Source organism: Falco naumanni, chromosome 19 (assembly GCF_017639655.2).
Source record: "Falco naumanni isolate bFalNau1 chromosome 19, bFalNau1.pat, whole genome shotgun sequence".
Lineage (NCBI taxonomy): Eukaryota > Metazoa > Chordata > Aves > Falconiformes > Falconidae > Falco > Falco naumanni.
Window position 1 is genome coordinate 6,161,951 of NC_054072.1, and position 25,661 is coordinate 6,187,611.

General features: G+C 49.1%; 1 protein-coding gene across 9 annotated transcripts in view; it reads right to left on the reverse strand.

Moving 5' to 3' along the window:
• ANK1 (ankyrin 1) overlaps window positions 1-25,661 on the reverse strand; it is a 66,702-nt gene that overhangs the window by 40,212 nt on the left and 829 nt on the right. For 3 of the 9 annotated variants that reach the window (XM_040618271.1, XM_040618280.1, XM_040618282.1), the window contains exon 1: window positions 398-529. The exons of 2 other annotated variants lie outside the window; for them this stretch is intronic. In XM_040618271.1, the coding sequence (XP_040474205.1) occupies window positions 398-421 (24 nt within the window). In that variant the 5' untranslated portion in view covers window positions 422-529. Of the gene's footprint in view, window positions 1-397; window positions 530-25,661 lie in introns of those variants that run through there. 4 more of the 9 variants (XM_040618278.1, XM_040618276.1, XM_040618274.1 and 1 more) reach the window with 2 other exon arrangements.

The window sequence follows — 25,661 nt, forward strand, 5'->3', positions numbered from 1 at the left end:
CACAGAAATCAACATTTTCCATTACACTAGCACAAAAACCCTTACACTTGGGGGGCCCCTCCCTTCTGCCAACGAAGCAATGGTGAGAAGGACGAGGTGAGTACAGCACCAGGGGGACCTAGCCATTCAACACTGGGCTCTGCCACTGAGTCCCAGCATGATTTTAGGCAAGTTCCCAGCTACCTAAGAAGGCAGCAAACCCTTCCTGCCATTCTGTGGTCCATTTAGCTGCAATCTTTTGGGGACAAGGGCTGTTTCCCCTGGACCAGACTTAAGTCCATGTTGACGGCCAGGATACACCTACACTCCCACATGCAAACCAAGGCCCTGAGAACTGACCTGGGTTCTCTCCCTCTAGTGCTGCCCAGTGAGCCCCTTACCATGCCCAAGTACTCACCCTCAAGCAATGCAGGCATGGCATCGCTGCAGGAGAAGGTCAGCTCACCCTGGACAGCCAAGGTCTGCAGCTCTGATCAGCCCGCTTACACTGAACACTGCAGCCGAACCAAGTGTGAGCGACCAGCCTGGAAGAGGTTTATCAGCAGCAGGGCTGCACCCTATCACCACTCACCACACTTGCCTGCCTTCGAGCCGGCACAGCGGGGAGGCTCCCGCCTGGAGTCTGGAGATTACAGGTTGTCCCACGTCAGGGGCCTGGGGAGAGCTGCCAGGCTGGACACAGTGTTGTTCATAGAGTGTCATGCCTGAGGCACGCTTCACAAATACGTCTGTGAGCTGTAAACAGGGAGGGAGGAGCCCACATAGGTGAACTCTGCTCTTCAGACTGTACAAGGGAAGATGAAACTTCAGAAATGCGAAGCAAAATGAAACAGCTCTGTGGCCAGAACCACACTGTCTCTTGGTCTGCGCTGCACAAAGCAGGCCGAGCCAAAGGCAGTCAGCAGAAGACCCCAGATAGGTCACTGGTCTCTTCAGACCTTGGCTGGGCGCAGTCCCAGATGAAGGACACTGAGATGGAACTGGAGTGGCAAATGAGGTCTAGTGACAGCAGGCCCTACAAAGGGCCTGGAGCCTACTGCGACACAACGAACGCGCCCCTTCCCCCCTTCTACCTGCACAGCAGACTCCTGCTCCAGCATCCCTTCAGGAGATCCTTGCTTGCAGCAAGAAGGCAAGGGGTCCACAGTGGTTGGTGCATGCCCTCTCTGAAAGACACGCAAGGGAGTCACACCAATTGTTCAGAGGAACAGACCTCCTGGAGACCGCTCCCGTCCCACCCTCTCCTCGTGCTCAGGCTCAGGGTGGCACGCTGCAGCGCCAGGCTCACCCAGCACCCCTGGCTGGGGGGGGCAGCCTCCTGCCAGTGCTTTGCTGTCCCCGTCCTGGATCCAGTGCTAAACTGGAGGCACCTTGACAAAGTACTGCAGGACTGCAGGGATGCCACACAGCTTGGTTTCTACTTCTGGCTACCGTTCACCTGGCCCTTTTTGCCAGTTACACGTTCAAGAAGGCCAAGGCGCTTCCTCCCAGGCACTGGGGCCGAATCAGTGAGTGCAAGGCCATGAGGTGATCACGCCTGGAAAGGCCTGGGCAGCACACAGATAAACATGGCTTGTGGCACTTGCAGCTTCAGAGAGAAAGAAGCAACAGCTTTGCCAGCTGCATCTCCTTAGGGAATTCCTATGAAACAGCCCAGCTCACTACTGGGAAAGCTTATATCAGCTGAAAGGCAGGAAAAGCTGATCAAGAGAACCTGTTGGGATGGAAAAATGCTTTGCATTACAGAGCAACTGAGATTTTTATATTGAGAAAAGGCCACATTGAAGCATTAGAGCAAAGCAGAGTCCTTACCTCCACATAAGGAAAACACCTTCCCCTTGTCCTGTGCAATTTAGCATTTCCCTGGAAGTCTGAGATCCCTCTGGTATTTGAGCTATAATAGATTCCACCTCCCGTTCAGGTAGAGCTCAAATGTTATTTGTTGAAAGGATGAGCACTGCAACTGCTGGCTGGCACACTACCTTTGCTCTAAAAAGCGCAGCTGCTCTAAACTTACAGAGCGACATCATCAATGTCTCGGATCCTGCTCCTCCACCCCGCACCCTGCACAACTGCATGTCACGAGTGCAAATATGAGTCCTCTGCACCCTGAGGACAGGACCTTACCGGCCAGAGTTTGAGAGCCTACTGAAAACTGCTGCCTCAGCATAATGCAAACTTTCTCCAGGTCCTGCAGCCACCAGGACAACATACACACTTGACAAAGCCCTAGAAACAAGACCTGTGCCCTCCAAGCCATTTGGGATTACCTTCTACCACTCCTCAGGGAGAAGCAGCTCAAAAGTGCCCATGAGATTGCTCCACCAATTTGCTGAATGGGTGTCCCCCCACTTCTACTGCGAGAACTCTCTTAAGCAGGGACTACGATTTTGCTTAGATTTGTGCCACCTCTGGCACCAGTGAGCACCAGCAGTGGTGACTTTCACAAAGCCATTACAGGCAAATTCAGGCATGGGATAACCTCTGGGGTGGCAAACCCTTTGGCTGTAAGGGATGACCAGTCTCAGACTGGCTCAGTCCTACAGACTTGTAGCTACCCAGTGATGCCACATCCTCCCCATGAGAGTGGAGAGCTGAGCTCTGCACCGTGACATGGCCCTCACCTTGTGGCTCCAGCCTAGGATGCCCTGGTGCACATCATATGCCCACAGCCACAGCACGGATGAGGGAGGGAAACCCTGGGACAGTGTGGACAGCAGTGGTTACTGTGGGATGCTGTAGTGGTAACCACAGGGTGCTTTGGCACATGCCTGCAGGCCATGTGGCGGGTGGTAGGAAAGAATTGTCCCAGGTCCCCACCACTGCACTGAGGCAGAGCCTTGCTGCAGCCATGAGAAATGAGAAAAGTGCCTAAATTCAGGAGCCCCTGACAGGGATTTTGCAGGTCAGAGCTCCTTTAAGGGACAGAGAAACAGTGCCACCAGGCACGGTCCCAGCAAGCCTGGCCAAGCCACCAAGCCTTTGCTCCCCCACTGAGACCCGGAGTTTTGCCTGAAAACAGCCCTCCAGCGATTTCTCCATGCCTCAGAGGAGGTGCTGGGAGGCAGCAAGAGCTCAGGTCACTGACGTACCCCAGGCTGTCAGTGACACCCACTTGGGCTGGAAGTACTGGACTGTAGTAGACCCATGGATCAGCGGCTGAAGCAGATGGGCATATTACAGAGCACTAGTTACACGTCTTGAGGCAACTGTATGGAGCTCACTTGGTAAACTCTACAGTCAGTCACATTGCTGTGGCCCTAGAAGTGAAGGCGATTGTAGGAGCGTGAGTGAACAGGGTTCTGTGAGGTGGTAGGGACGCGCCTGCTTCCTCCCTTTGCTGAAGAAGGAGGAGAACAGAGCATTTTGCCTTGAGTATGTAATACACTAATAATCCTTTCTTTCCTTGGCTGTTTGTGGAGCTGGTGCAGGCTCCATCTCTCAGGGAATCGGTCCCTTTGCTACATTAATTGCTGTCCTTTGTTAATCACTTTTTTCAGAACACTTCCTACTGATCCCTCTACTAGGTCTCATTCACTCATTACCACCTCACTTGAGGCATCTCTGAAGTTCCCCCTATCTAACTGCAGACTGGTGAGTTGCACGTATCACTGGTGAAAACTAATACCCCAGAGCAACCTGCTTTAGTAGCGGTTTGTCACCGTCACCTTGCCTGTTATACCTAACAGTGACATCTTTGACATAGCCTGCGGTTCTGGAGAAACCAACAGTATGGCCATAATCCTGTCTGAGAATTCAGAGCCTGGGAAAACTTGAAAAATAACACATACAGCTCTAATAAATCAATAGCTCTTAATCCCAAGAGCTCTTTCCATTTCAATTAAAACATCTCAAGAGACTAAGGTCTCAGGCAGTGCCTTAACACTACTTACCTGCTTCCAGATCCTGAAGTGAGAGTGGCTGGGTTGCTCATTCCCTAAGATTTTTTACTGTGTCCTCTCCGTGGTGACATCTGAGCATACGGATGTCCCCTTAAAGGCCTCCGAGATTGTACAGGTCAGTGTCATGTTGCACCCACAAAAGCTAACACAAGGTTAAATTGGATCTCTGCAAAGGGAAATGATTTACAATGGACACAACAGGAATGTTCTCTAAGAAAGAGCAAACTCATGTTGAGAAGAAGTGGCCAACAGTGAATAATAGCTGTCAGCTCCCACATAGGCCACTGTGCACCCTTGTGGGCTTCAGGGTTTTTTTGCGAGCCAGGGTTCCAGTATTGTCTTAAGTGCTGTTCCCTGGATGCTATAATATCTATCATACCCACAGGAAAAATAATTTGTCCCTCTGCTGTCCTGAGATGGCTCCTAGGGTGAGACTCAGCAGCCCTGGCGCCTCAGTGCCGCTGCAATCCAGGTTTACACCTGAGATAAAAACATGGAATTCCAACAGCAACTGCAGACAGAGTCAGTGAGGTTGAGAGAAGCTCTGTCAGAAATTTAGAAGGCAAAAGAGGTCTTTAAGGAAAACTACCCCTTCAGCTACAAAGAGTTCTGGTTTTTTTCAAGATACAAAGTTCTGCCTCTGACCTTTGGAGAAACTCTTCAACTGCACTATGATGTAGCTGTGAAGGAATGCAAGGCTCCTTCCTCTGTGTCGTTATCTTCCCTGTAACTAGAGAAGTGATCTCCCAGCACCAGACACTTTGCTGGCTGCTGCCAGTCTGTCCTCAGCTGTTCTTCTCCTTTCATTTAAGGGAATGGGGAATGTAGTGTGTGCAGCAGATAACCTTAAACACATTTCCTTGGAGAAGAGTAAATAACTTTCTTTAACAGCGGGCTGCAGTATTTTGAGGAAATAATAAGTGCTTTTGCTCAGGGAATGAAGTACATCCCTTCCTGCATTCAGCAGTTTGAGAAATGATGCTGGGATGGTTCCAGGGCTGAAGTCACCAAAGGAGAGCTGCTCCTCTCTGGAGCATGCACTGTGCCCTCCTGGAACAAGGACAAGGGTACACTGGGCATTCACCTTGCTCCAGCATTTCCTCTGTAAGCAGAAAGGGGACAGCACTCCCTGTGTTCCTGTCACCTGCTGAGGCTCCAAGGAGCAGCCAGGCTCCCTGTTTCTGGTCAACAAGCTGTTATCTTAGGAAATGTAAATGCCATTTTAAAGCTGGGTCAGCAACAGAAGCTGAATAATTTAACTCCTCAGCAATTTTGCCACTGCTGCCCAACCATGGATAACAGAAGGTACTCAGACTCACTCAAGGAGAGAGCTGGGATGAAAAACAGTGTCACTGTCAGGCTGATTCCTCCTGTTAAGAGAGAACAGCAATGATGCAGGCATAAATAAGCAGATAACAATGCTCTGCAGTGCTGAACTGGGTGCTCTGCAGCTCAGAGCAGGCGGTCCTCTGAGCACAGCAAGGCTGAAGCTTGTTTTCCTGTGGCATTTATGGTTTCTGGCACAGTGATGCATAATTTCACAGGAAGTCCACAGGAGCTGCTGGTGCGTCACCTCTCAAGTGGCTAATCCCTCAGCTTCCAAAGTGCTGGAATCATCAGCTGTGAGCAACAGAGGAAGCATGTGAAAGGTGCACACCGACACCTGCCCTTCAGCTTCTGTCAGAGGAGGAGCTCTGTGTTGTTATGTGCTGGGAGAGGGAGAAAAATTTGCTACGCACAGATTTTCCACCCCTTGCTCTCTCCCTAGTTCCCTCTCCATCTCCTTTATTGGGGGGGGGCGGAGCAATTTACAAGTACTTCTCCCCAAATTGTTCTAAAAACCAGCACCCAGAAGCATGGGACAAATGAGAACTTGGCAAGAAATCTGGTGGACTGGGTTTGCAAAGCTCAGTACGACCCATCACACCCCTGGTCTAAGAAACCATTTCATGGTCATCATCCATCAGTTCAAAACTATTTGAGCTGTGAGATTCTCAAAGGGAATCCAGAAATACAAAATGAATAGATGTTCTTCACATTGTGTTTCTTGAAATGTGCACTATTGCCTCCAAAGGCATGATTTTGGAGATGAAGTAGCCTGCTCTCTTACTCTAAGAGACAGCTGCCTTGTGCCATCATAACCACAGTTTAGTTCCTGGAGAGGAAGTAGTCTGAGCCCCAAATCGGGATGTCCAGCAGTCCTTTACCCCTCCCTGCACGCATACTGAGCAGAAAAGACAGCCTCACGATATGTGCCTCTCCGACATCTTATGACATGAGTCATAAGGTATTCTTTTTGCTCATTATTTGGATGAGCTAGGCAAGGCAACTGAAAATTTCATCACACCAATTTATCTTATCTGTACTCATTCAGGCACAAAAAAATCAGGAAGTCAGATTCACAGGAGGAAGACACGAAAGGGTTTCAGAGCTCCCAAAGGAAAGGAATATTCATGGCCCATCGTTTATGCTATGGCTTAGTTCTGTGCTATCCTGGCTTCAAAGAAGGTTTCTGCATGGACAGAAAGTGTTCAGCAACCTCTGCCTCCAGCTCTCCTATCCAGTAGGACAGAAGACATCTCACCCACAGGATTAACCACCACTGTTTTTCCCTGTGTTGGAGACCAGGCAGTTCTGAGAGCAAAAAAGCATCACCTAACTCAGCATGAATCTGAAAAATCCTGGTTCTGGGAACTCATATTTTGGCATTATGCCCACAATATGGGCCAAGGGCAAATCACTTCTTAATTACTGCTTATGGTGCAGATTCCTGCTTTCACTCAGGCAGGTACCAATCTGAAAGACTTAACAAGCCCCTTATCAGGCTGCAGTTAATCCACCCCAGCTATTGATCCTGTTGGACCCATTGGTCCTGCAAGATCACAGACCCACTGAGATGCTTAAATGTTATGCCTATTTGGGGATCTCAAAATGAAGAGCTATTCAGCACTTGGCTGCAGTACATGCCTGGAGGCAATGCAGACTGACCTCCTGCGAAAGCAGATGAATGCATGGTCCCCACCTGGCAGGCTGCACTCTGCTCCTCTTGGAAAGAAATCTTCTGCTCTGCTGCTGAGCATCGAGCAGGAGAGCAAGAACTCAGACCTCACCCCATACTTTCAATGCTTGGACAATCTGATATAAACATTACAGCAAGAACAACAGCCCACACCACTGCATCCTGCTCACAGTGCAACAGCCTGCACCTTTCACCAGCTACTGCAATGCTCTGAAGAATAGCTTGGCAGATCTGCAGAAAACCTTGAAATCTTCATACCCATGGAGTTCCATTTGAGGGTAATTAATGAATGATTCAGAAGAGATGTGCACATTTCTGTTGTATGCCCACAGCCTTGCTCTCACTGATCAGCATTTAGGATGATTTCACCTTTTCCTAAGGTCTAATTCAATTACATAAGATGCCTCTGGAGGAGAGAAGCAGAGTCCCAGAAATACTCACTCATACGCTGCTTTGGAAAGTGAACGATTCTGAAGAATAAGAGTGAGGACAGAGCTCCACTGACCTAGCAGAGCTAACAGGAATCTCACTGTTGTTCTAAAATTGAAGGAGATCAACTATTTCACTTCTCCCAGTGGAGCTTTTTCACTGAATGTCTGCAGAATCAGCACTTTTCCCTGGCCTCAGCAGTAAAAATTTGGGAACAAAGCCTTTCTGGAACCTGCCCCTCAAAGCTCTGTCAGCTACCATACAGGAGATGTGTGGGTGTTTACTGTTGAAAGTGAACTTTCTCCCAGGAGGACAAAGCTTCCAGCAGTCACCATCGCTATAGCACAGGTACAGACAAAGCTGTTCTATCACTGGACACATTAACCGTGCCCTCTACAACACAGCAGCCAGGAACTGGCCCTGATATATTTGCGACAGCTTCACAATGGCTCATTTACCTACTTAAGATAACGTAAGACACTGCACTGGGAAGGCTAAACCTCTGTGCTGCAGCACTTAGGTACCCACACCAGTGCTAGCCCCCACCAGTGCCACAGAGGGCTCTTCCAAAATCTCTCCCACAAACCGACCCTACCAGCCTCACTTCAGCAACTCTTGTTTAGAAGTCACAGAGCTCACACACAAACAGTTTCTCTTACCGCTGTTTCCCTAACCCAGTCCCCACCATTCCTTCCTCAACATGTAATGTAAAAATGCAGCTCTACAGTGTGGGTAGACCAAAGGAAATAGGGGAGGTTTTTCCTGCAACTTGCTTAGCAAATGATTTACTGTTCTCTTCTTCAAATGTCATCCAAATGCTGGAAAAGAAGCTCTGAGCTCCTGGAACAGCAGCCTTTTTCTTGCAACATCAGGCAAATGCTTTTGAACTACCAGCAGGGTAGTGGGACCATTTGCAGGTTCTGCCCAGGCAGCAACATCAATCAGAGCAGAAATTCCATGTTTTACTTCAGAGGAAAAGATCAGGGATCACCATTGTCAGGAAAGGGCTCTCTAAACAGTCTCAAGAGATGGATACTGTGAGCCTGATACAGCAAAGACCTCGTGGTACACGGATTGTGAAACTGAGCTCCAAAAGAGGCCAGGGGTCAAGTTCAGAGAAAGGCATGATGATGAGAAAAGATGGAGGAATCCTGATGACATGTGTAGTTACACATCGCACGCAAACTCACAACCCCCTTCTTAACCAAGGAGTCAAACAGGCCTCTGCAAAGCTAGCCCTTCTGCGGCCGTTCCCAAGGCAGCCTGCTTGGGGTTCACACTTGCCCCTGCAGCCTAATGTGCCTATAGACCTATACATACAGAGATGGGAACAAGCTTTCAGATTTCTGGGCGTGCTGCCTCTGTCAACATCCCCCCTTGCTACCCCCAGGCAGGATTCAGACCTTTTGCAGTTTACTGCAGCGAGAGCATGCATCAGACAGACCAGGACATGTCCTGGAGTCCCCTGGCTGTGGGGAGTTCAGGACAGCAGGCTTGGCTCTCAGAGTCACACTTGGTTGAAATTTCCTCCTACTGAGACATTCAGGAGTCTAATTCAGCACCTACAGAGGCTAATCCAGCTTCCCAGAGCATCAACAATGCTGTATTGAGGCCCTTCCAGCTGCTCCAGCAAACACGTTAGGCTTGCCTGCCCAGGAGGACACAGGGTAACGGCAAGGACACAGCAGCAGCCCAGGAAGTAGCCTGAAGACATCTGTCCATTCCCCTTCACTGCTCTCCCGGTTGTGAGATGCCATCAGCACAGCAATAAGGAGCAGTCTGCTCTCAGGGCTGGCAGAAGCTAGTCCCTGTGCTTTGCCCATCCTTCCAGAATGCACTGAAACCCAGCATCAGCTTGTAACCCTCGCTAGGAGCCACCCCAGTACTACCTGTAAATGCAGGCAGCCTGAATAGAGGGTGGCAAGGAAGGACATCACACACCCTTTCACGTTTTAATCTGCTTCTGAGCCAGTGGAGTGATACAGACTGAAAATATCCACTCAACTACCCTCATTTTGCCTAGGGAATCCCTGGATGGCCCATCACTGGAAGTATTAAAGGTCAGGTTGGACAGGGCTTTGAGCAACCCAATGTAGTGAAAGATGTCCTTACCCATGTCAGGGGTGGCTGGACCAGATGATCTTTAAAGATTCCTTCCAACCCAAACCATTCTGTGAGTCCATGATTCTGTGATCTTAGAGGCAGGGCACTAAAGCACAGGTGGAAGTGAAAGGGAGCAAAAATGGGACCAGAGGACAGTGGTTCCTGGATCAGCTTACCCTGATATGAACTCTGGAAAACTTGTGCATGTCAGCAGTGGATGACAGCTCTTGCTCTCAGTCCAGCACCCAATTCTGCATTGCAGAGCAGGACCAGGCAGAGTTTAGGCAACACACATTGGCAAGTCACCAGCCAGGCAGCAGTGGAGAACCCCAAAGTGCTCCTGTAAATCCATGCTACAGAAAAAATCTCCCACAGGTCTCCTGCAGCCTGGCAGCAAAATTAGCTCAGAGTAAATGCACAAAGAGAAAATTAAATTTCTTATAATGACTTTCATGGTCTTTGCTCCACTGCTGTCAACAACATCCTTTTGCCTGCCTTCCTACTTCTCTGATGTGAACCCCAGCTCCTCTGTCTTGCACCTGCAGGCACAGGTCAGAGCTGTGACAATGTTAATACAGTCTGGGAAAATATTGTGACATGCTGCAATAAGTTGCTCCTGAGAGAAGACCCCTGCACACACACACCAGACATACCCCAGATCCTCAGTTAGACCTTCTGCAGGAAACTGCTACTGAAAAAGTCCAGTTATGCCCTAAGACAAGCCTGTTTTATAGGCTACAGCTAGTGCTATGGCAGCCCTCTGGAGACAGGAACTTTACCTGATTCTCAGAGATGAGCAATCAAAATGCACTTTTTTTTGCATTTACCATAGAATCATAAAATGGCTTGGGTCGGAAGGGACCTTGAAGGTCATCTAGTTCCAAGCCCCGCTACCACAGGTAAAGATACCTTCTACTTCAAGAGCATAATTTCAGAGATATTATGGAGAAAACAGATACATCTGTTGGACTGCCCCTGCCTGCAGAAGCACTGAGACCCCAGCCCCATTAGGGAGTCTAGCCTAGCCTTGAGGAAGTAAAGTTAATACCGTGTACACAGAGGCAATGAAAACAGAAGGCACCTTTTGTTGCAGATGAGTTTGTAAGTAATTCAGGTGATTGCACAGGAACTTGACAGTTTGTCACACTCATGACAAACCATGGTACAGCATTATTACTACCACCTCATCACCTCCTTTAGTCTGGCAGTGGCCAACAGCACTGAGACCACAAGACTGACGGTTGGTTGTCTGTGCTGTGGCAGCACAAGGAGAAGGCAGGGTGCTCTGAATTACCTGCTTTCCTTCATCAAACCACCCAGCTGTTCCTGAGCGTCCACCACCACACCCCCAAAAGGACATTTGCTATGTGCTTGTCAGAATAAATCACACATGTGCCTGTCCCCTCAGCAGACACTGGCTGGAGATGCCAGGATCACCCGAAAGAGAAATGCTCACAAACCAGCACTAAATTCTCAAGGGCGATTTCACAGCACACAATAAGGATGGGGCGTTTTACCAAGGAAACACAGCTTGACAAGACCCAGCAGAAGACCCCTTGATCATGCTGCTGTATTGGGCTGCCCAGCCAGACCCAAGTCATATTTTCATAACGTTTAAAGCTCAGCTTTATGTTCACTCCTGGGAATCCACTGTATCCTGCATGTGCAGAGCTGCAGGGGACAGAAGAGGCACCTGGGGCAGGCGTACTGAGGACAGACTCACCGTAACAGTGTCAGGCACCTACAGAGTCAACTGCTGAAGCAGAGCTTGCTGTCTGGGCTCCCTTGAGAGCCAGTGGAGAGAAACAAGCATTTCTAAGGGTATAATTCAGCTGACCTACTTCCACGTGTGGTGCAGCATGGGAAGGACTCCCTCCTTTTCTCTCAGACTAGAGGGAGCTGAGATGAGCAGTCCCATGCAGAGGTCTGCATCACAGCACCCCTAAACTGGGGCAGACAATCCCATTACACAGCAAGAGATGCACATGCCACTGGCAGCACCAGGCACGCTCAAGTCGGTGATGACAGTAGGCACAGGTATGTGAAGAGCCCCAACACACCCAGCAACAAAATCCCATCTCAGAAACATCCAAATCCTCTCAGCTGCTGCTGCCATGGCAACGCCAGAGAGAGGATCCGCCAGCCTTTGATGTGCTGATCTGTTTAAAGCATGCAAAACGCCATTCAGAAGCTGGAGAGCTGCATGGAGGAGCACCTGACTGCCCTGAAGATGGAAGACTCTCCAAGGAGCAAGGATTAATGCACACCGGCAGGCACCGCTGCCATCTCCTGCCATAGCAAATCATTGCCAGCATGCTGCTGTTTCTGTGCTCCAGCTCACCCGCTTAGTGGACTTTAATATTTAACATCAGACAAGCTGCTGTTTCACGGGGTTATTCGGGTTATTAATAAAAAATCTTCCCCATAACGGTTCAAAAATGAGATGCTGTTACTCCCAGTTATCAGTGCCAGCAGCCAGTACCGGCAGCTGAGCACCAGAAGAGTGCCACAGAGCAGTGAGTGAGGAATCAGGGAGGGCTGTTACAGGGCACAGAAAAGCCAACAGACCCAAGTAACGTGCAGCATAACGCTGTCCCCATCTTCCACTGCATCATGGGCAGGGAGGGAGGAAGTTGGTTCTGGATGACAAACAGGCTGCACAAACCACGGGAAGAGCAGGCTGCTTGATCCCGTCTCCAGCAGCTCACAAAGGTCCCCTGCATTGCAAGGAAACCTCCAAGCTCAGAAGGACTGCGCAATTACTTACCCTCAAAAAATGAATACTCTTGTAGCATTTAGCACTAGGATTCCCTGAGGCTTTGCAAAAAACCAACGCTGTCAGTGCCAGAAAATATTAGATACTGACCCCTGCGTACCATGTGCCCTACTGATCTACCAGGTTAGGGTGGTTCAGTATAATCCAAGGTGGTCTGAAATGTGAGGTCACAGAAGATTTAAAACATTTGAGGGGGTTTTATGCTAGAGTCCTGGCAGAATTTACTTTACAATATGAAACACAGAAACCTGTAGTCATCTCCTACAGAGAGAACATTCATATCCTGCACTCTGCCATTTCCACCACTTTCAAGACTCAGCCTATACCACAGTTGCAAAGTTTCCCTTGCATTCATTCACCCTCTCACTAAAACTAGTGTTTCCATGCCCAGAGTAAGAGGAGGCAGCCTTCAGCAGACACAGAAATGGTAGAGAGAATTCCAGGAACTGGAGAAACAAGGGACTTGAAGGAAGCAGAACGCTATCACCTGAGAAAGATTTTGGCTGAATAGAGGAGTCAATCCACGCATGTGTGTGCATGCATGTGTTCTCTCTCTCTCTCTCTGTGGAAAAGCATCACAGGACCTTTGACAGCAACTCTAGAGGATGTCGAATACCAGGCTCATAAAGGTAATTCAACCTAAAACCTTCAGATTTCCTCCTTTTAACTTGGAGTATAGGGGGAGTCTTAAGTACCTGCTGAGTATATAGCTGAGTGAATACCCTGGCTGTGCTGGCCTGTGAATAGAATTAAAGAAAAACCTATTAATTATTTCATCTTTTGGCTTGATCAAGTTCTTTTCAAAAGAAAAGAGGAACCATATTCACCTGCCAGCAGGCCGAGGCTGTTTTGGCCAGGATGCCAGCTGTGGCAGAGACATGAGAGCACACCGGTTTCATTACAGCTGCTTTGCTGCCTTAACTGCTGACCGTGTTCTGGAACCTCCAGCATTGCAGTCTGTTCTCCTACCTCTTTGCAACCCTTAGTGGCTCTTCAACATCCTCCAAACAACATGTTTGTATGCGTGTTTGTTCATGTTGGTCTTTGAAAACATAGCCAAAACGAGGTCCCTCTTTTCATGGCTGGGCACCCAGAGAGATTCCTTGAATCTCTGTTGTCTCCTGGCAGCTCCCAATCACATCACTGGCATGTCATGTACCCCTTTTAATATAAACATTAAAATGATATTATGCATATTTCCCAGGCACTTTTCATCATTAAACAAGCCTAACATTATCCCAGTAATCTGCTGGCAAAGCTCAGCAGGAAACAGCAGACACCTTGAGGGTGGGGAGCTAACTGCAGTGGCTACAGCTCCAGAAAGAGGACAAAAAGCATGTTACTTGCTTTGTTTATTTTTTCCCCTGAAATCTCACAAAGGCAATAAAGGAAACTCCGAAGTTTCTTCCTCTGCTGAGCTCTATTTTTTCCTCCCAGTATGTTACAACAGATTCTCTCTGTCAAGAGCAAACTACAGGCTCATATGTTATTACTGGGCACCCTCCATTCTGCCGCTTTGTGTGCAGCACTGTTTATTTCCAGCGTTAAATGGACAAAACGCACCACCTCTGCAGAGATGAGGTCTGTTCAGACTAAAGTTCCCAATATGTAATGCTCCTTCCCAGTGAATGGACCTTACCTCCAAGCTTCATGAAGAAGTCACTTCACTACTGCAGCTGTGAGCAGAGCCTCTGGATCAGCTTGCTCCAAGTGTCCTCACAGTACTTTTAGCTCTAAAGTATGACTCTAAGGCAAAGCGAATTAGGGAAAGATGCCAGCTCCTCTGCCCAAATATCTGCAATTTACCCACAGTACAAAAAAGACAGCATAAATGTCCCTCCCTCGTGTGACCCCTCTGCTCCTGCTGACGGTGGTGCCATGCAGTGTATTGAGAGGCCCCACAGGGAAGTGCTGCTGATCCATGCTGGAATGTTGTCAGGAGACAGCAAATGCTGCTGCCTCACATTTCGGATGGAGAGAGGGTGATCTTGTCTGTGTCTTATTGAGCTGCTTCTGGCCTTGGAGAACTCCTCTGGCAGGTCTGAGAGGTGTATTTCACCATTGGCAGGGATGAGTTCACAGGTTTTGAGAAGTTTTGCTGATACAGTACTGATGGACAGCAGATATTTTATACTTCTGTCCTGTGATACTGCAGCTCCTCTTACTGCAATCTCAGCTCTGCAGCCATTGGTGGACAGTGGTCTTGACAAGAAGCATTTTTCCCAGCACCCACAGAAAGGGGGTCAGCCTGCTGACCATCATGCTGCTCTTTTAACAGGAGCACGTTGCTATGCATCAGTGCAGCGGCACATCCAAGCTGCGTGTGAAGAGAACTGCCATGCCACGCTCCACTGAACAATTCTGTCTTGGACCAAACCTACTGTCACTGTGAACTGAGATGATTCTGCCAGGAAAAGATCTGGAGAATGGAAAAGCTTAGAAAACTACAGCCTGCAAGGCCAAATACAGACCCCATCCAGGCATCTACTAGAGCTGAAATACACCCATGCCAAAGACAGTGGCCCACGAATAGAAATTCTGTTTCAACATTAAAGATGGGAAGCAGAACCGTAACACTCCCCACTGCACTAAAAGCATGTCCAACATCAAAAGCTAATAATTAGGTACATTTTCCCTTTCTGAGAACTCTGGCATGCCCCCACCCTATGCTCCACTTCCCATGCCCACGGCCAGCTTGAGTACTTTCACCCACAACAAAGCAAATGGGAGGGGGAAAGAGAGAATAAAACCCAACATTCAAAACCAAGAGAAACTCCATGCAGAGATTCACGAGGACAGTAGATTATTGAAATTTAGCATCTTATTTAAGAACACACTATTTACTACTATAACCAAATCCATGAAAATAATTTACAGTAGAATGTTACGGTTCAAACAGCAGAGTAAGAACCTAGAAAAGCAAGAGGTGTGCGTATGATTACATCACACAGTAAAAGCTCACAGTTCAGTCATCAACAGAGTACAGCTGATCGCCAGGCAGCCCAAAGGAAGATCCCGTTTATTCCCTTCACCGCGCCCACCACCACAGCCATCCTTCCATTCAGATGAATGGAAGAGCTTGGCTGGCGTCTCATCTCTGCCTGAAGCTCTGACAGATGCGATCCAGCAGAAAAGCAAGGTACAGCCCAAAGCAGCCATTTCTCTGCTCCATCACTACAGCTTGCATGACACCTACAAAAAGACGGACAACTGACTTGTAAGAATTTTCATTGTGTTGCAATATATTTTCACAGTTTTGGTATGTTGCACTTTAAGATTCTGCTTCTCTCAGCCAACTAATACAAGGTGTTAAAAAGGCTGCAAGTTTCTGAATCTTTCCACATTCTGATAACACCAGCTTCACTTTGTTTTTAAAAGATTCTCAAGAACAATGGAGCAAAATGGACTGGCTTGTTTCGAACTCTCCAGTTCCAACAGCAAAGCAACAGTTCAGTGTCCATCTAAAGCACCAGTGCGAGAATCTTTTTGCAATCTCCTGAGTCAGAGAGACCAGGCACACAGCAGAGCAGGCTATATACCTCCAGGAGTACGGCCAAGGCATACTCCAGGAAACAGCACAACCACCTGACCACAAGAACCCCACCAGCTTTTTACCGAGAAGGCTGCTAGACCAGAAGAGCTAGCAGGTTGATGGTACATGCCCAGGATGACATTGCCCAGGACCCTCCCTATTAGCACAAGAGATTCCAAGGTCTCCGAGTGCAATTCACAACAGCTAACCTGTAATTAGCAACTTAAAGCTGGCCTATTGTCCAACACCAGGACAGCTATAGAAGAAACTAACATCTACTGCTCAACAGAACAGTTTCTCCATGCAGAGCGATGTAGGCGTGCTAGGACACAGATGTCAGGCCTCAGAGGCAGTGCCTGCTGCTGGCGACAGAGGAAGGAGAGCAAGCTGCTGAAGTATCTGAGAAAACACTGAATTTAACAGCAGCACGTTTGGCAATGGAAGGGTCAAATGCTTGGAAAGCCTCGTACGGCATTTCCCACCACACTCACCCAAGACAAGGCTCTGAGATCCTGCGTGACCACTGGCTGGTTCCGTTGATCTGAGAGCTGAGCAGGCAGCTTAGTCCCTGTGAGGTGGTGGTGCAGATACTACCCTCTTCTCTTTCCCAGTATGTCCCTTAAAACAGATGACAGACCCTCAGTGCATTAGGATGCCAGGCATCTGTACTGCCTCAAGGCACATGAAAGCTCCACATGACGCAGGGGTAGAACTGGAAGGAGATCTAGCTGGGGCAGTCATATATTGACAGGTCGGTGTCTTTGCTGCCTGTGGCCAGCAGCCAGATAACTGCGCAGCGCTCGTGGGGGCAGCCACAGAAAGGGGCAGCATCGTTCCTGTGTTCAGACATGCTCTGTGCAAGTTGGGAAGTACACTGTTAAAGCTGAAACTGTCCTTAGTTCACCCCACACCTGTCTGTCTCACCCACCGAAACAGCACATTCTCATAGCATTTATCTTATTCTTTGCTTTGTGCCGCGATCAGCAAGTCCTGGGAAAGACACAATGCTCCCCATTCCAGGCATGGCATCATGACAGAACTAAATGGACTATGAATACACTATGCGTTTCCTGCAAAGTATCTGGAAACCTTAGTATTCTGGACAAATTACACTGTAAAAAGGTGAAAATATTTACTATTCCTTTGCAGAGGCCATCAGAGTAGTTAAAAATCTAACATAGTTTATACTCTGCAAAGGCTTTCAGTACTCTGTTCTCTGCATTTCTCATTTGAAAGGTCCAACGTATGCACATGAATGCATGCTACAAGCCCTGAAAACTCCTGTCACGCAGTGCAATGAAGGGCCACAGCCTTCATTTCTGCTTGTCTTGCTGCAGTCCCTTTTTGCTCAGTCTCGTTCTCAGTGACCCAGACACACACACACGCACGCGCACGCACACTCTCTCCTTTCTTCATCTCTGTGTAAATATAGAAACCTCATTTGTTTTCTAAACACTCTCCTGCTGCTGCATTCTCTCCCTCCACCTCCCAAGACACTTAAGTGAATACCTGCTGCTCTGTTTCTGCTGTAGATTTTCCACTGAGGCTGCAACGTTTTGAAGTCATAGATTCAACATTGTCCTTTACATTTGCAGCCCCTACACAGACATGTATGGCTCTGGCTTAATGTTTCACCCAGTCAGCAAAACTTGGTTTGCAAATGAGCTTGAATTGTGCTGCTGTTTGCAGCATTGTGGTGCAAAACATGATATAGTTCAGCTGTGAAAGGAAATGTGAGCTTTCAGATGGTTCTGCCATACTGAACAGTCCCCTTATAGAGAGAAGGTGTCAGGAACTTCCCTGCACCCAGGAGGCTGCCCTCTACTCACCTAAGATTTTAACAAGGATGCTCTATCCAAGCCAGGGTTAATGTTTTCAGAATGTCCCCTCGTAGCATTTTGAGAGTTGGAGGTGAGGACTGCTAGAGAGATATAATGAAGGCAGGGAACCCAGAAATCTCTGCAATCCTTGACCTATCCTTCCATCATGCCTCTCAGTGATGCTGCACCTTTCCAGACCAGCACAGAGAGGGTACATTCCTGAAGAACCTTGACATACTTAGACAATTAAAACAAATTAGCATAATTCAGACTAAACTTCTAATTTTAGCACTCTGTAAAGCTGCTTTCCTTTGAGCTCAGATCTAGCTTGCTGCACCTCAGCTTCAGCACACTACAGGCAGCTTCCCACCGTGAACAAACAGCCCCACAGGGCTTCCACAAAAGGCACTGTCCTTCGCTGCTTATCCTCTGGAAGGCACCTGCTCTAGACTGGGGTCACTGCCTGTACACAGCACGAATCCTGCTCAGGCAGACACCTTGGCCACAGAACCAGGCACTGAGGATAGGGCACAGCTGAAAGAACTTGCTCCCAAAACAGATTTCTGAATGTTACAGGGTTTCAGACATTGCCCACATCATTTCAGTACCTTGATAACTGGTGGGCTCACCAAGCCACATAGATTCCATTATTACCTGAATAATTTAAGAGCCTGCAGAGCAGCAGTGCAGAATGGCAGCAGCTTCCCCCTCAGCACCTCCTCCCCCATCAGCAAATCCCTGCAGCGGCAGGGTCTGCTCTGACCTGACATCCTTTACATCCAGATGCCTGTATTCTGCTCATGTTCTCCCCGACAGCCACTCCCCCCTCCCATCACAGTGCTGCATTTCCCTCCTGCCTGGAAATGTCAGGAAAGGACACAGTCACAGGCTCTAAAATGCCTTGCTGGCTAAGTACTGTACAAGCTGTTCCTCACTTACAACTGACTTTAGTACTTGCGGACAACTATTTACTGGGAAAGGGATGGACTTCCCAAGTCAAACACGGTTCATTATATATTAGCTCACATTATCTGAAAGACCAGGCTCTCTTGGCACCACATTCTGCAAAGGGCAAGGTAGAGAGTGAAAGAATACAAAAGTAAACACCAGAGAGGAACTGCTACCGTATAAATGGTCTGATTTCTTTAATTGGGCCATATGAGAGAGCTCTTGGTCTGTGCCCATTGCAACAAATCGTGCTCAGCCAGAAACTCCTGTAACCTTCCCACTGTGAAGGAACATTGAGATCAGTATAATTTCTGCATTGCTGTTTTCCTTCCTGCACACACATACACTGTGCACTGTCCTCTGCCATCCCTCCCCCATACTTAATGCAAACACTGGAAAGAAAACACAAGGGCTGGGAGCGCAGATGCTCCCATTATGACCAGTGCATGCTGCATCACAACCTAACAGAAAAATGCTAGAGGGTGATTGTGAGCAGTGGCGAGTGAAATTGGACAGAGTTTAGTCAAAGGTAAGTTTGAAATAGCCCCTTTTCTTCCGGCTGACTCCATACCAGAGAGACACAGGGAGAGATGGAGGGGAAACCTCAGTGGCAAGTGCCCCCTCACAGCCCTCAGACAGAGCAGTACGATACATCATCGTGCTGATGCTTTTTCTAATCCTGACAGCATTTCCATTTCTACAGGACCCCAGTGGTAGGTCAGATAAACAGCATCAGAGGAAGTCATGGTCACACACAGCCCCTGTACTTCCCAACACAGCCTAAAGCAAGAACTAAATATTTATGAAGCTTCTATGAATCAGAGGTCTGAATCTCCTGATAGTGCAGCCAGCTGACGCAATCCTCCCCAAACCCTGATGGGACTTGCTGCCCCAACAACCTTGACAAAGCTTGGAGGGTCACAGTTACCTTGTAGTCACACAAAGCAGTTCCATTTTGGCATGCTGGGCGGAGGTGGGGTGCAAATCCTCCACAATTTCTCCATCCCTCCGTGCACTGGATCACCTGTAAAGGAGCTTGTGCTTTGCCCCAGTTTGCCAGCAGCTGTGTATACAAAACACCTTCCTAGCTTTACACGCTGGACATTTACAGCAGAAAAGATTTGACACAGTACTGCTGCTTTGAACCTAGCACACACACAACCCACAGGAAGATTTAAGATGGTCCTGTGATTTGAAAAATCCTTTTGGAAGCCTACCTAACAGCTAGATAGCTCACAGCTGAGCCTATTCCTAGTCACACCATTTAATTTGTTGTCTAGAATTTGTTGTCCTTCTGGTTACTTTCAGAGTGGTAAAAGCTAGGGTTTCCTTGAGTCTCAAAGGCACTGGCTGTCCTGACATCCCATGCCCCTTCTCCCTGCCACTGCACAGTAGCATCATGCTCCAGGCAGATGGTATCAATTCCTTTGCAGAAAAATCACCTCCGACAGAGAGTACTGGAGGCCAGACAGCCAGTCCTGGCTACAAGGAGCTGCTGCCGACAGCTGGAGCCTAGCTGCAGCATTCGCTGCCCTCATGGCCTTACCTAGTGCTGATCTCACCTGGTCCTAAGGTGCCTTCTTCAATGCTGTGCCACACCACAGGCTGGTTAACTTCTCAGGGAAGGTGTGTGCATAGCCATTGCTCTTGCAATGCAAGGAGACACAGGATGAGTTTTGGCTGATGGAACTGACAAAACTTGCAGTGGGAGACAACAGAAGTTGCAGCTGGAGCTATTGCTCTAGAAGCAGGCAGAGAAAGGAGACAAAACAGCTTTTCGCTCTGAGACTCTGCAGGTGGCATGGTCCTTTCCCTTGCTGATGAGCTCCAGCTTCTTGCAGGTTAGATACCAACACAGCTCCCAGCAGCCAGTGAAGCCCTGGGTGCCTGACAGCCACATCACGTCTTTGGCAGGATCTACTGCCATGGAATGCAAGAATCCAGGTAGCCCAATCCAGCCACTGTACCAGGCCAGACAGCTATGGCAGGAGTATACAATGGTGCTCAGAGATCCAATTATTCTGGGGATGTTCTGAGCTATCTGCAGCCTAGGTCTGCTGAAATCCTTCACTCTCCTTCTGTCCATCATACTCTCCTCTGCAGTCCCTGTAAACCCAGCACAAGCTGAAGGCTGCTGCTTAGTGACAGCCTTTTGAAAAGGGTGGCAGGCAAGCAGACAGAATAGCCCCAGTGGCTTCTCCTTGGCACCACTCCAGCAGTGATTTCTCACCCCGGTTTCTCATGTGCTTATTGCATGATTATGACAGAGGTGCCTGGATTTTCCATGTCAGGGATCCTAAGCCTGGACTTAAGTTCCACCCTGATACAGCTCATCAGTGAACAGCAGGTGAATGAGCTCTTCTGCTTGTCACATAACAAGCACAAGCGCGTAAACATCCCATGTGACCATTCGATTGTCCTACTAAGGAATCATCTGTAACTGCTCCTCTGTCTGTTTGAGCTTGTGGCTGTTGCTCCAAACCCTACACAGCTTGCTCTGCCTCCCACATTCCACTAGCTTCCTAAGCATGCAAAATTTCTGTCATGCGAAAACATTCTCATTAGTATCCTCCAAGTCACCTCAGCCTTCTCAGAGCTGCCTATCCAGGACCTAGTCCCCCTCCCAACTCACCTCATACACCCCGGTTTGGAGTTTCTCCTGGCAGTTGATGTCGGTTATCTTCACATTTATTCCTTATCCGCACTTGAGAATACGAAAGGGATCATTCAGTCCTCTGTGCTCCCTTTGCCCTTTCCCACCACTTCATTCAAGCTGGTGGAAAACTTTCTCTGCCACAGCTCCTACCCAACAGAAACACCCCTCTCTCTTTCTCACCTATTTCAAACCCTCTCTCACAAATTTCTTGTTTACCATCTCTGAAGCACCCTCCCAGCCTTTCTTGCTGGGATGTATTTCAGTGTGCAATAGCGAGCACTAAAATATTTCCTGCTGCAGCATGCAGAGGAAACACTGCACCGAGGATGGGTGCCAGCCTGTACTGTGGACAGTCATGAACCCTCAAACTGGTCTGTGTGCTGCTTCCAGGAAACAGACAACTAGAAAAAAGGCAGGGAGTTTTATGCAGAGTTTCTTACAAGGAATAATTTTCTTTTACCTTTCGAGACTGCATTGTGTGAGATGAAGGGATTTGGTCCATTTTCTACCTTTAATATATAAACCTTTGATATATAACCACAACAACAAGCCACATGCAGCTCCAAAAGGACTCAATAACAGTGTGTTCACACAACAAGTTACAGACCAACCTCACAAATTGCGCCGAAATGTCACATCCTCACAACGTTTTGTGCTGCTCCCCACTAATCCCACTAATTTCCTGGCAGAAAAAGACCTGGGGGTCCATGTTGGTGGCCGGCTGAACATGAGCCAGCAGTGTGCCCAGGTGGCCAACATCATCCTGCCTTGTGTCCGAAACAGTGTGGCCAGCAGGACCAGGACAGTGATCGTCCCCCTATGCGTGATGCTGGTGTGGCTACAGTTCAAGTCCTGGGTCGAGTTTTGGGCCCCTTGATGCAAGAGGGACACTGAGGTGCTGCAGCGTGTCCAGAGATGGGCAACAGAGCTGGGGAAGGGGCTGGAGGTCAAGTCTTACAAGGAGAAGCTGAGGGAACTGAGGGCATTTAGTCCGCAGAGGAGGAGGCTCGTGGAGGCACCTGATTGCTCTCTGCAGCTGCCTGGCAGGGGGCTGTGGCCCGGGAGGGGTTGGTCTCTTCTCCCAGGTAACAAGCAACGGGACAAGAGGAAACGGCCTCAAGCTGCAGCAGGGAAGGTTTGGATTGGATATTAGGAAAAATTTCTTCACTGAAAGGGTGGTCACACACTGGAACAGGCTGCCCAGGGAGGTGGTGGAGTCACCATCCCTGAAGGTGCTTAAAAAGCATGTAGATACAGCGCTTAGCAACATGGTTTGGTGATGGTCTTGGGTTAACAGTTGGACTTGATGATCTCAAAGGTCTTTTCCAACTTAAATGATTCTACGATCCTACGAATCCTGCAGAAGGCAGGACTGTACCTTTTAGGTGCTCTGCGTGACTTCCAAGCAAAGGCGTTCTGCCTCTTGAGGCAGCCTGACCACAGCACACCTACAGTGGAAGGAAGCGTTCTGGACCACTGCTACCTCCCAGAACCAACCACAAGAAAAAAAGTGAGAGCGTGCTGCATCCAGAGCACAGATATGGCTACGGTCTGTCACCACTTGCCTATCAGTGCAGCTGGCCACATCAGAGACTCCACAAGCAGCCTGGCAGCTACAGCCAAGTGGCTCTGATCTCCTGTGAACTGGCCATCTAAGTAAAATGTACGGAGATTTGAAGCTAGGATACTGCGGCAGGAATAGCAAGAAACCAACCCAGGTGATCCTTGGCAAATTCTCTAATAGCAATGAAGTTCTGTTCTCCAGTTCACACCCTCCTTTGCTCACGGGCTGCTCTCTGCCATACCCGCCTGTCAGCAGGGCATCCTGAAAAGCCACCAACACAGTATGCTAGAGCCCATACTGCCTCACAATACAGCACTTGCACTAAATGTGGGAATGGACAGGACTACTGAATGCTTGCCGGGCACCCCGGTGCCATCCTCAGACAGAGGCAACCTCCAGCCATGCTGCAGAGCCCAGAGCAGGAGCACTCCTCAGGACATGTCTGGCTGTTTAATGGACAGCTCGGCCCAAAATGCAAGCGCGGCTAGGCTGCACAGAGAGCAAAGGTGAGTGACAAGATACTGTTCCTTAAATTCTTGGTGCAGCCCTTGTCAAATTGAACATCAGCTCTCATTGTCTGAGTTACAAAGGCTGGGGGCAGAGAACACTGGAGGAGCAGCAAGGGTATACACTTGGTCTGCCCCCGTGCTGAGAGACAAATGAGAGGCATGCAACACGAAAACGGACAGTACAAGGTCGATCAGGTTCTTGTTACATGCACTTAATACAAAAGCCAAGAAATTACCATGGAAACTAAAAAGCAACAAAAATAACTATGGTCCAAGGAGAAGGGTTTTGCACAACACAGTATTAAATAACAAAACCCCACTGCCTGCAGGTATCACAGGACACAAGGTACTTGCAGGTCTGAACCATGCAGTTCATGAGACACACAACCACACAAAAATGCCTGGGAACACTAAAGGATACAAAGCTCTCATCCAACAAGATGTAACATCAGTTTGCATGGATGCAGGAAGAAACTTGTTCTTGGGCCATCACCTCCTTCCTCTGGCCATCTCCACTGCTTCATATCATGCTAGCACTTCCTTGGGTCACAGGTTACCCCTCCGCTAACAACTTGCATTGCAGCGGTGCATGGTGGGCTCAATCAAAAATCAAGACACCAACATCCTGCACTGTACAAACACAGAGCAAACAAACAGTCTCTACCCAAAAGAGCCTGTATCTGTACACAGAGCGGAGGACAACTGACAGGCACAGGCGGAGGAGCAGAAGGACCCCGTGACACAACAGAGGGTTCAGCCCAATCCAGCGGCTGGTGCAGGAGCCGTTTGAAAGAGATGTCTTTCACACAGATGTGATGCGAGTCTCACGCAGACTCACAGGGCACTAACAGACACCCGGGCTGGCACAGTTTAACCCCCCACAAATGCTGCAGCCAAAACAGAATGAGAAACTCCAACGCATTCTGGCAGCCCTCAGCCTGGCACCAAGGAGACTTGTACAGTGAGCCACCACCGCTGGAGACACTCGGGCTCTGGGGGCAGGGATTAGGAGGAGAGCTCTGGCCTAATAGCAAAATCTCCTGGTTTGGTGGTTCTTCTCATCGGAGCCCCTTTACAGCCCTCTGGCAACGTCAGAGACAAGCTGCTCCGTCGGCCTGGAGATAAGAGGTCCTGCAGGGAAAAGCCTCGGGCCTGCAGGCGGTAAGCAGCTTCCCTTGAAGAAAGCGGCCTTTGACGTGAAACCATGGCAGCTAAAAGACCCCACACCAAACTTCCTAGCTGCTGTCTGCAGACTTCACGTCTGTCCCCAGTGTGCTCACTGATCCCCTAATCAGCTGCTTTCTGCAGACACAGACCCCGCCTGGGCTGCCCTGGTCAGATGCCTTGGCATTGAGAAAAGCAAACGTGCTGACGCCCAGCTTTGGTCCCAAGAGGGACAGGAGGGCGAACAGGAGATCTGCCCACCCCGACCGCAGCCACCGAGCCCACCCAGGCAGGCGTCCCTTGCCGACACGCTCCCTGGATCCATCACTCGGGACGGGATAGCTGAAGATCACCTCCCCCTCAGCCACCAGAGCCCTGTCGATTCCTGCAAGCGGACCTTGCTCTGCGCCCCATGCTGGGACCGTCCCAAAGGCCTGTTCACCGCTCTAAGGTCTGTCCCACCCCAGGGACGCAGACCCCCCCGGGTATGTTCAGTGGTGCTTCTCCAGCTCCATGGCTTGTGTCACCATTCGTCTTGGCAGCAAGCGCAACTCGGTCTTTCACAAGGAGCTGCCCTCTCCAGTACCTTCCACATGAGGAAGTCCAGACACTTTGCAGGTATCTCTGGATGTCCCCAGCCATCACCAAGATACACATACACTGTGCTTTGGGGGGGGGGGGTGTGTGTGTGCAGTGAGGAGGCAGAAGGGAAGAGGCTGGTTTTCTCTAAGACTCACAAAGCGAGCCCTCACCAGAAACAGTGATGAATGAAATCTAGGAATTGCAGTGTCCGGGACCAGCCCAGACAGCCTGAACCAGCCGCGTGGCAGGAAGAATAAAAGCCTGAGGGCTGGTTAGCAGTGCCTCTCCCCAGCATCTCAGCAAGGATCAGGACACAGCTATTGAGATGCTCCAAGCAGTAGAGCTTTGCTGTGAGGTTTTTGCTCAGAGGGGGCACACAAGAAGTCTCTAAGTCTTTTGCTAAAGGCAGAGGAGAAGCCCACCTAAGACATCACTGTATTGCAACCTCCTGTCACAGATATCCTTGATTACCCTTGGTTTCACCTCTCTCCTCACTGCCTCTCTGCGTTGGTGCATAGCACATACATCCTCAGGCCCTGCTGTGAGAAGAACAGTTTGAGAGGTCTTCAAGGGGTAGCAAAGCTTTCTCAGCAACATGCCTGCTCCTGCAGGAAGCTGGTGCCAAGAAAAAAACTGGCAGTGACTTTCCAGAGAGGA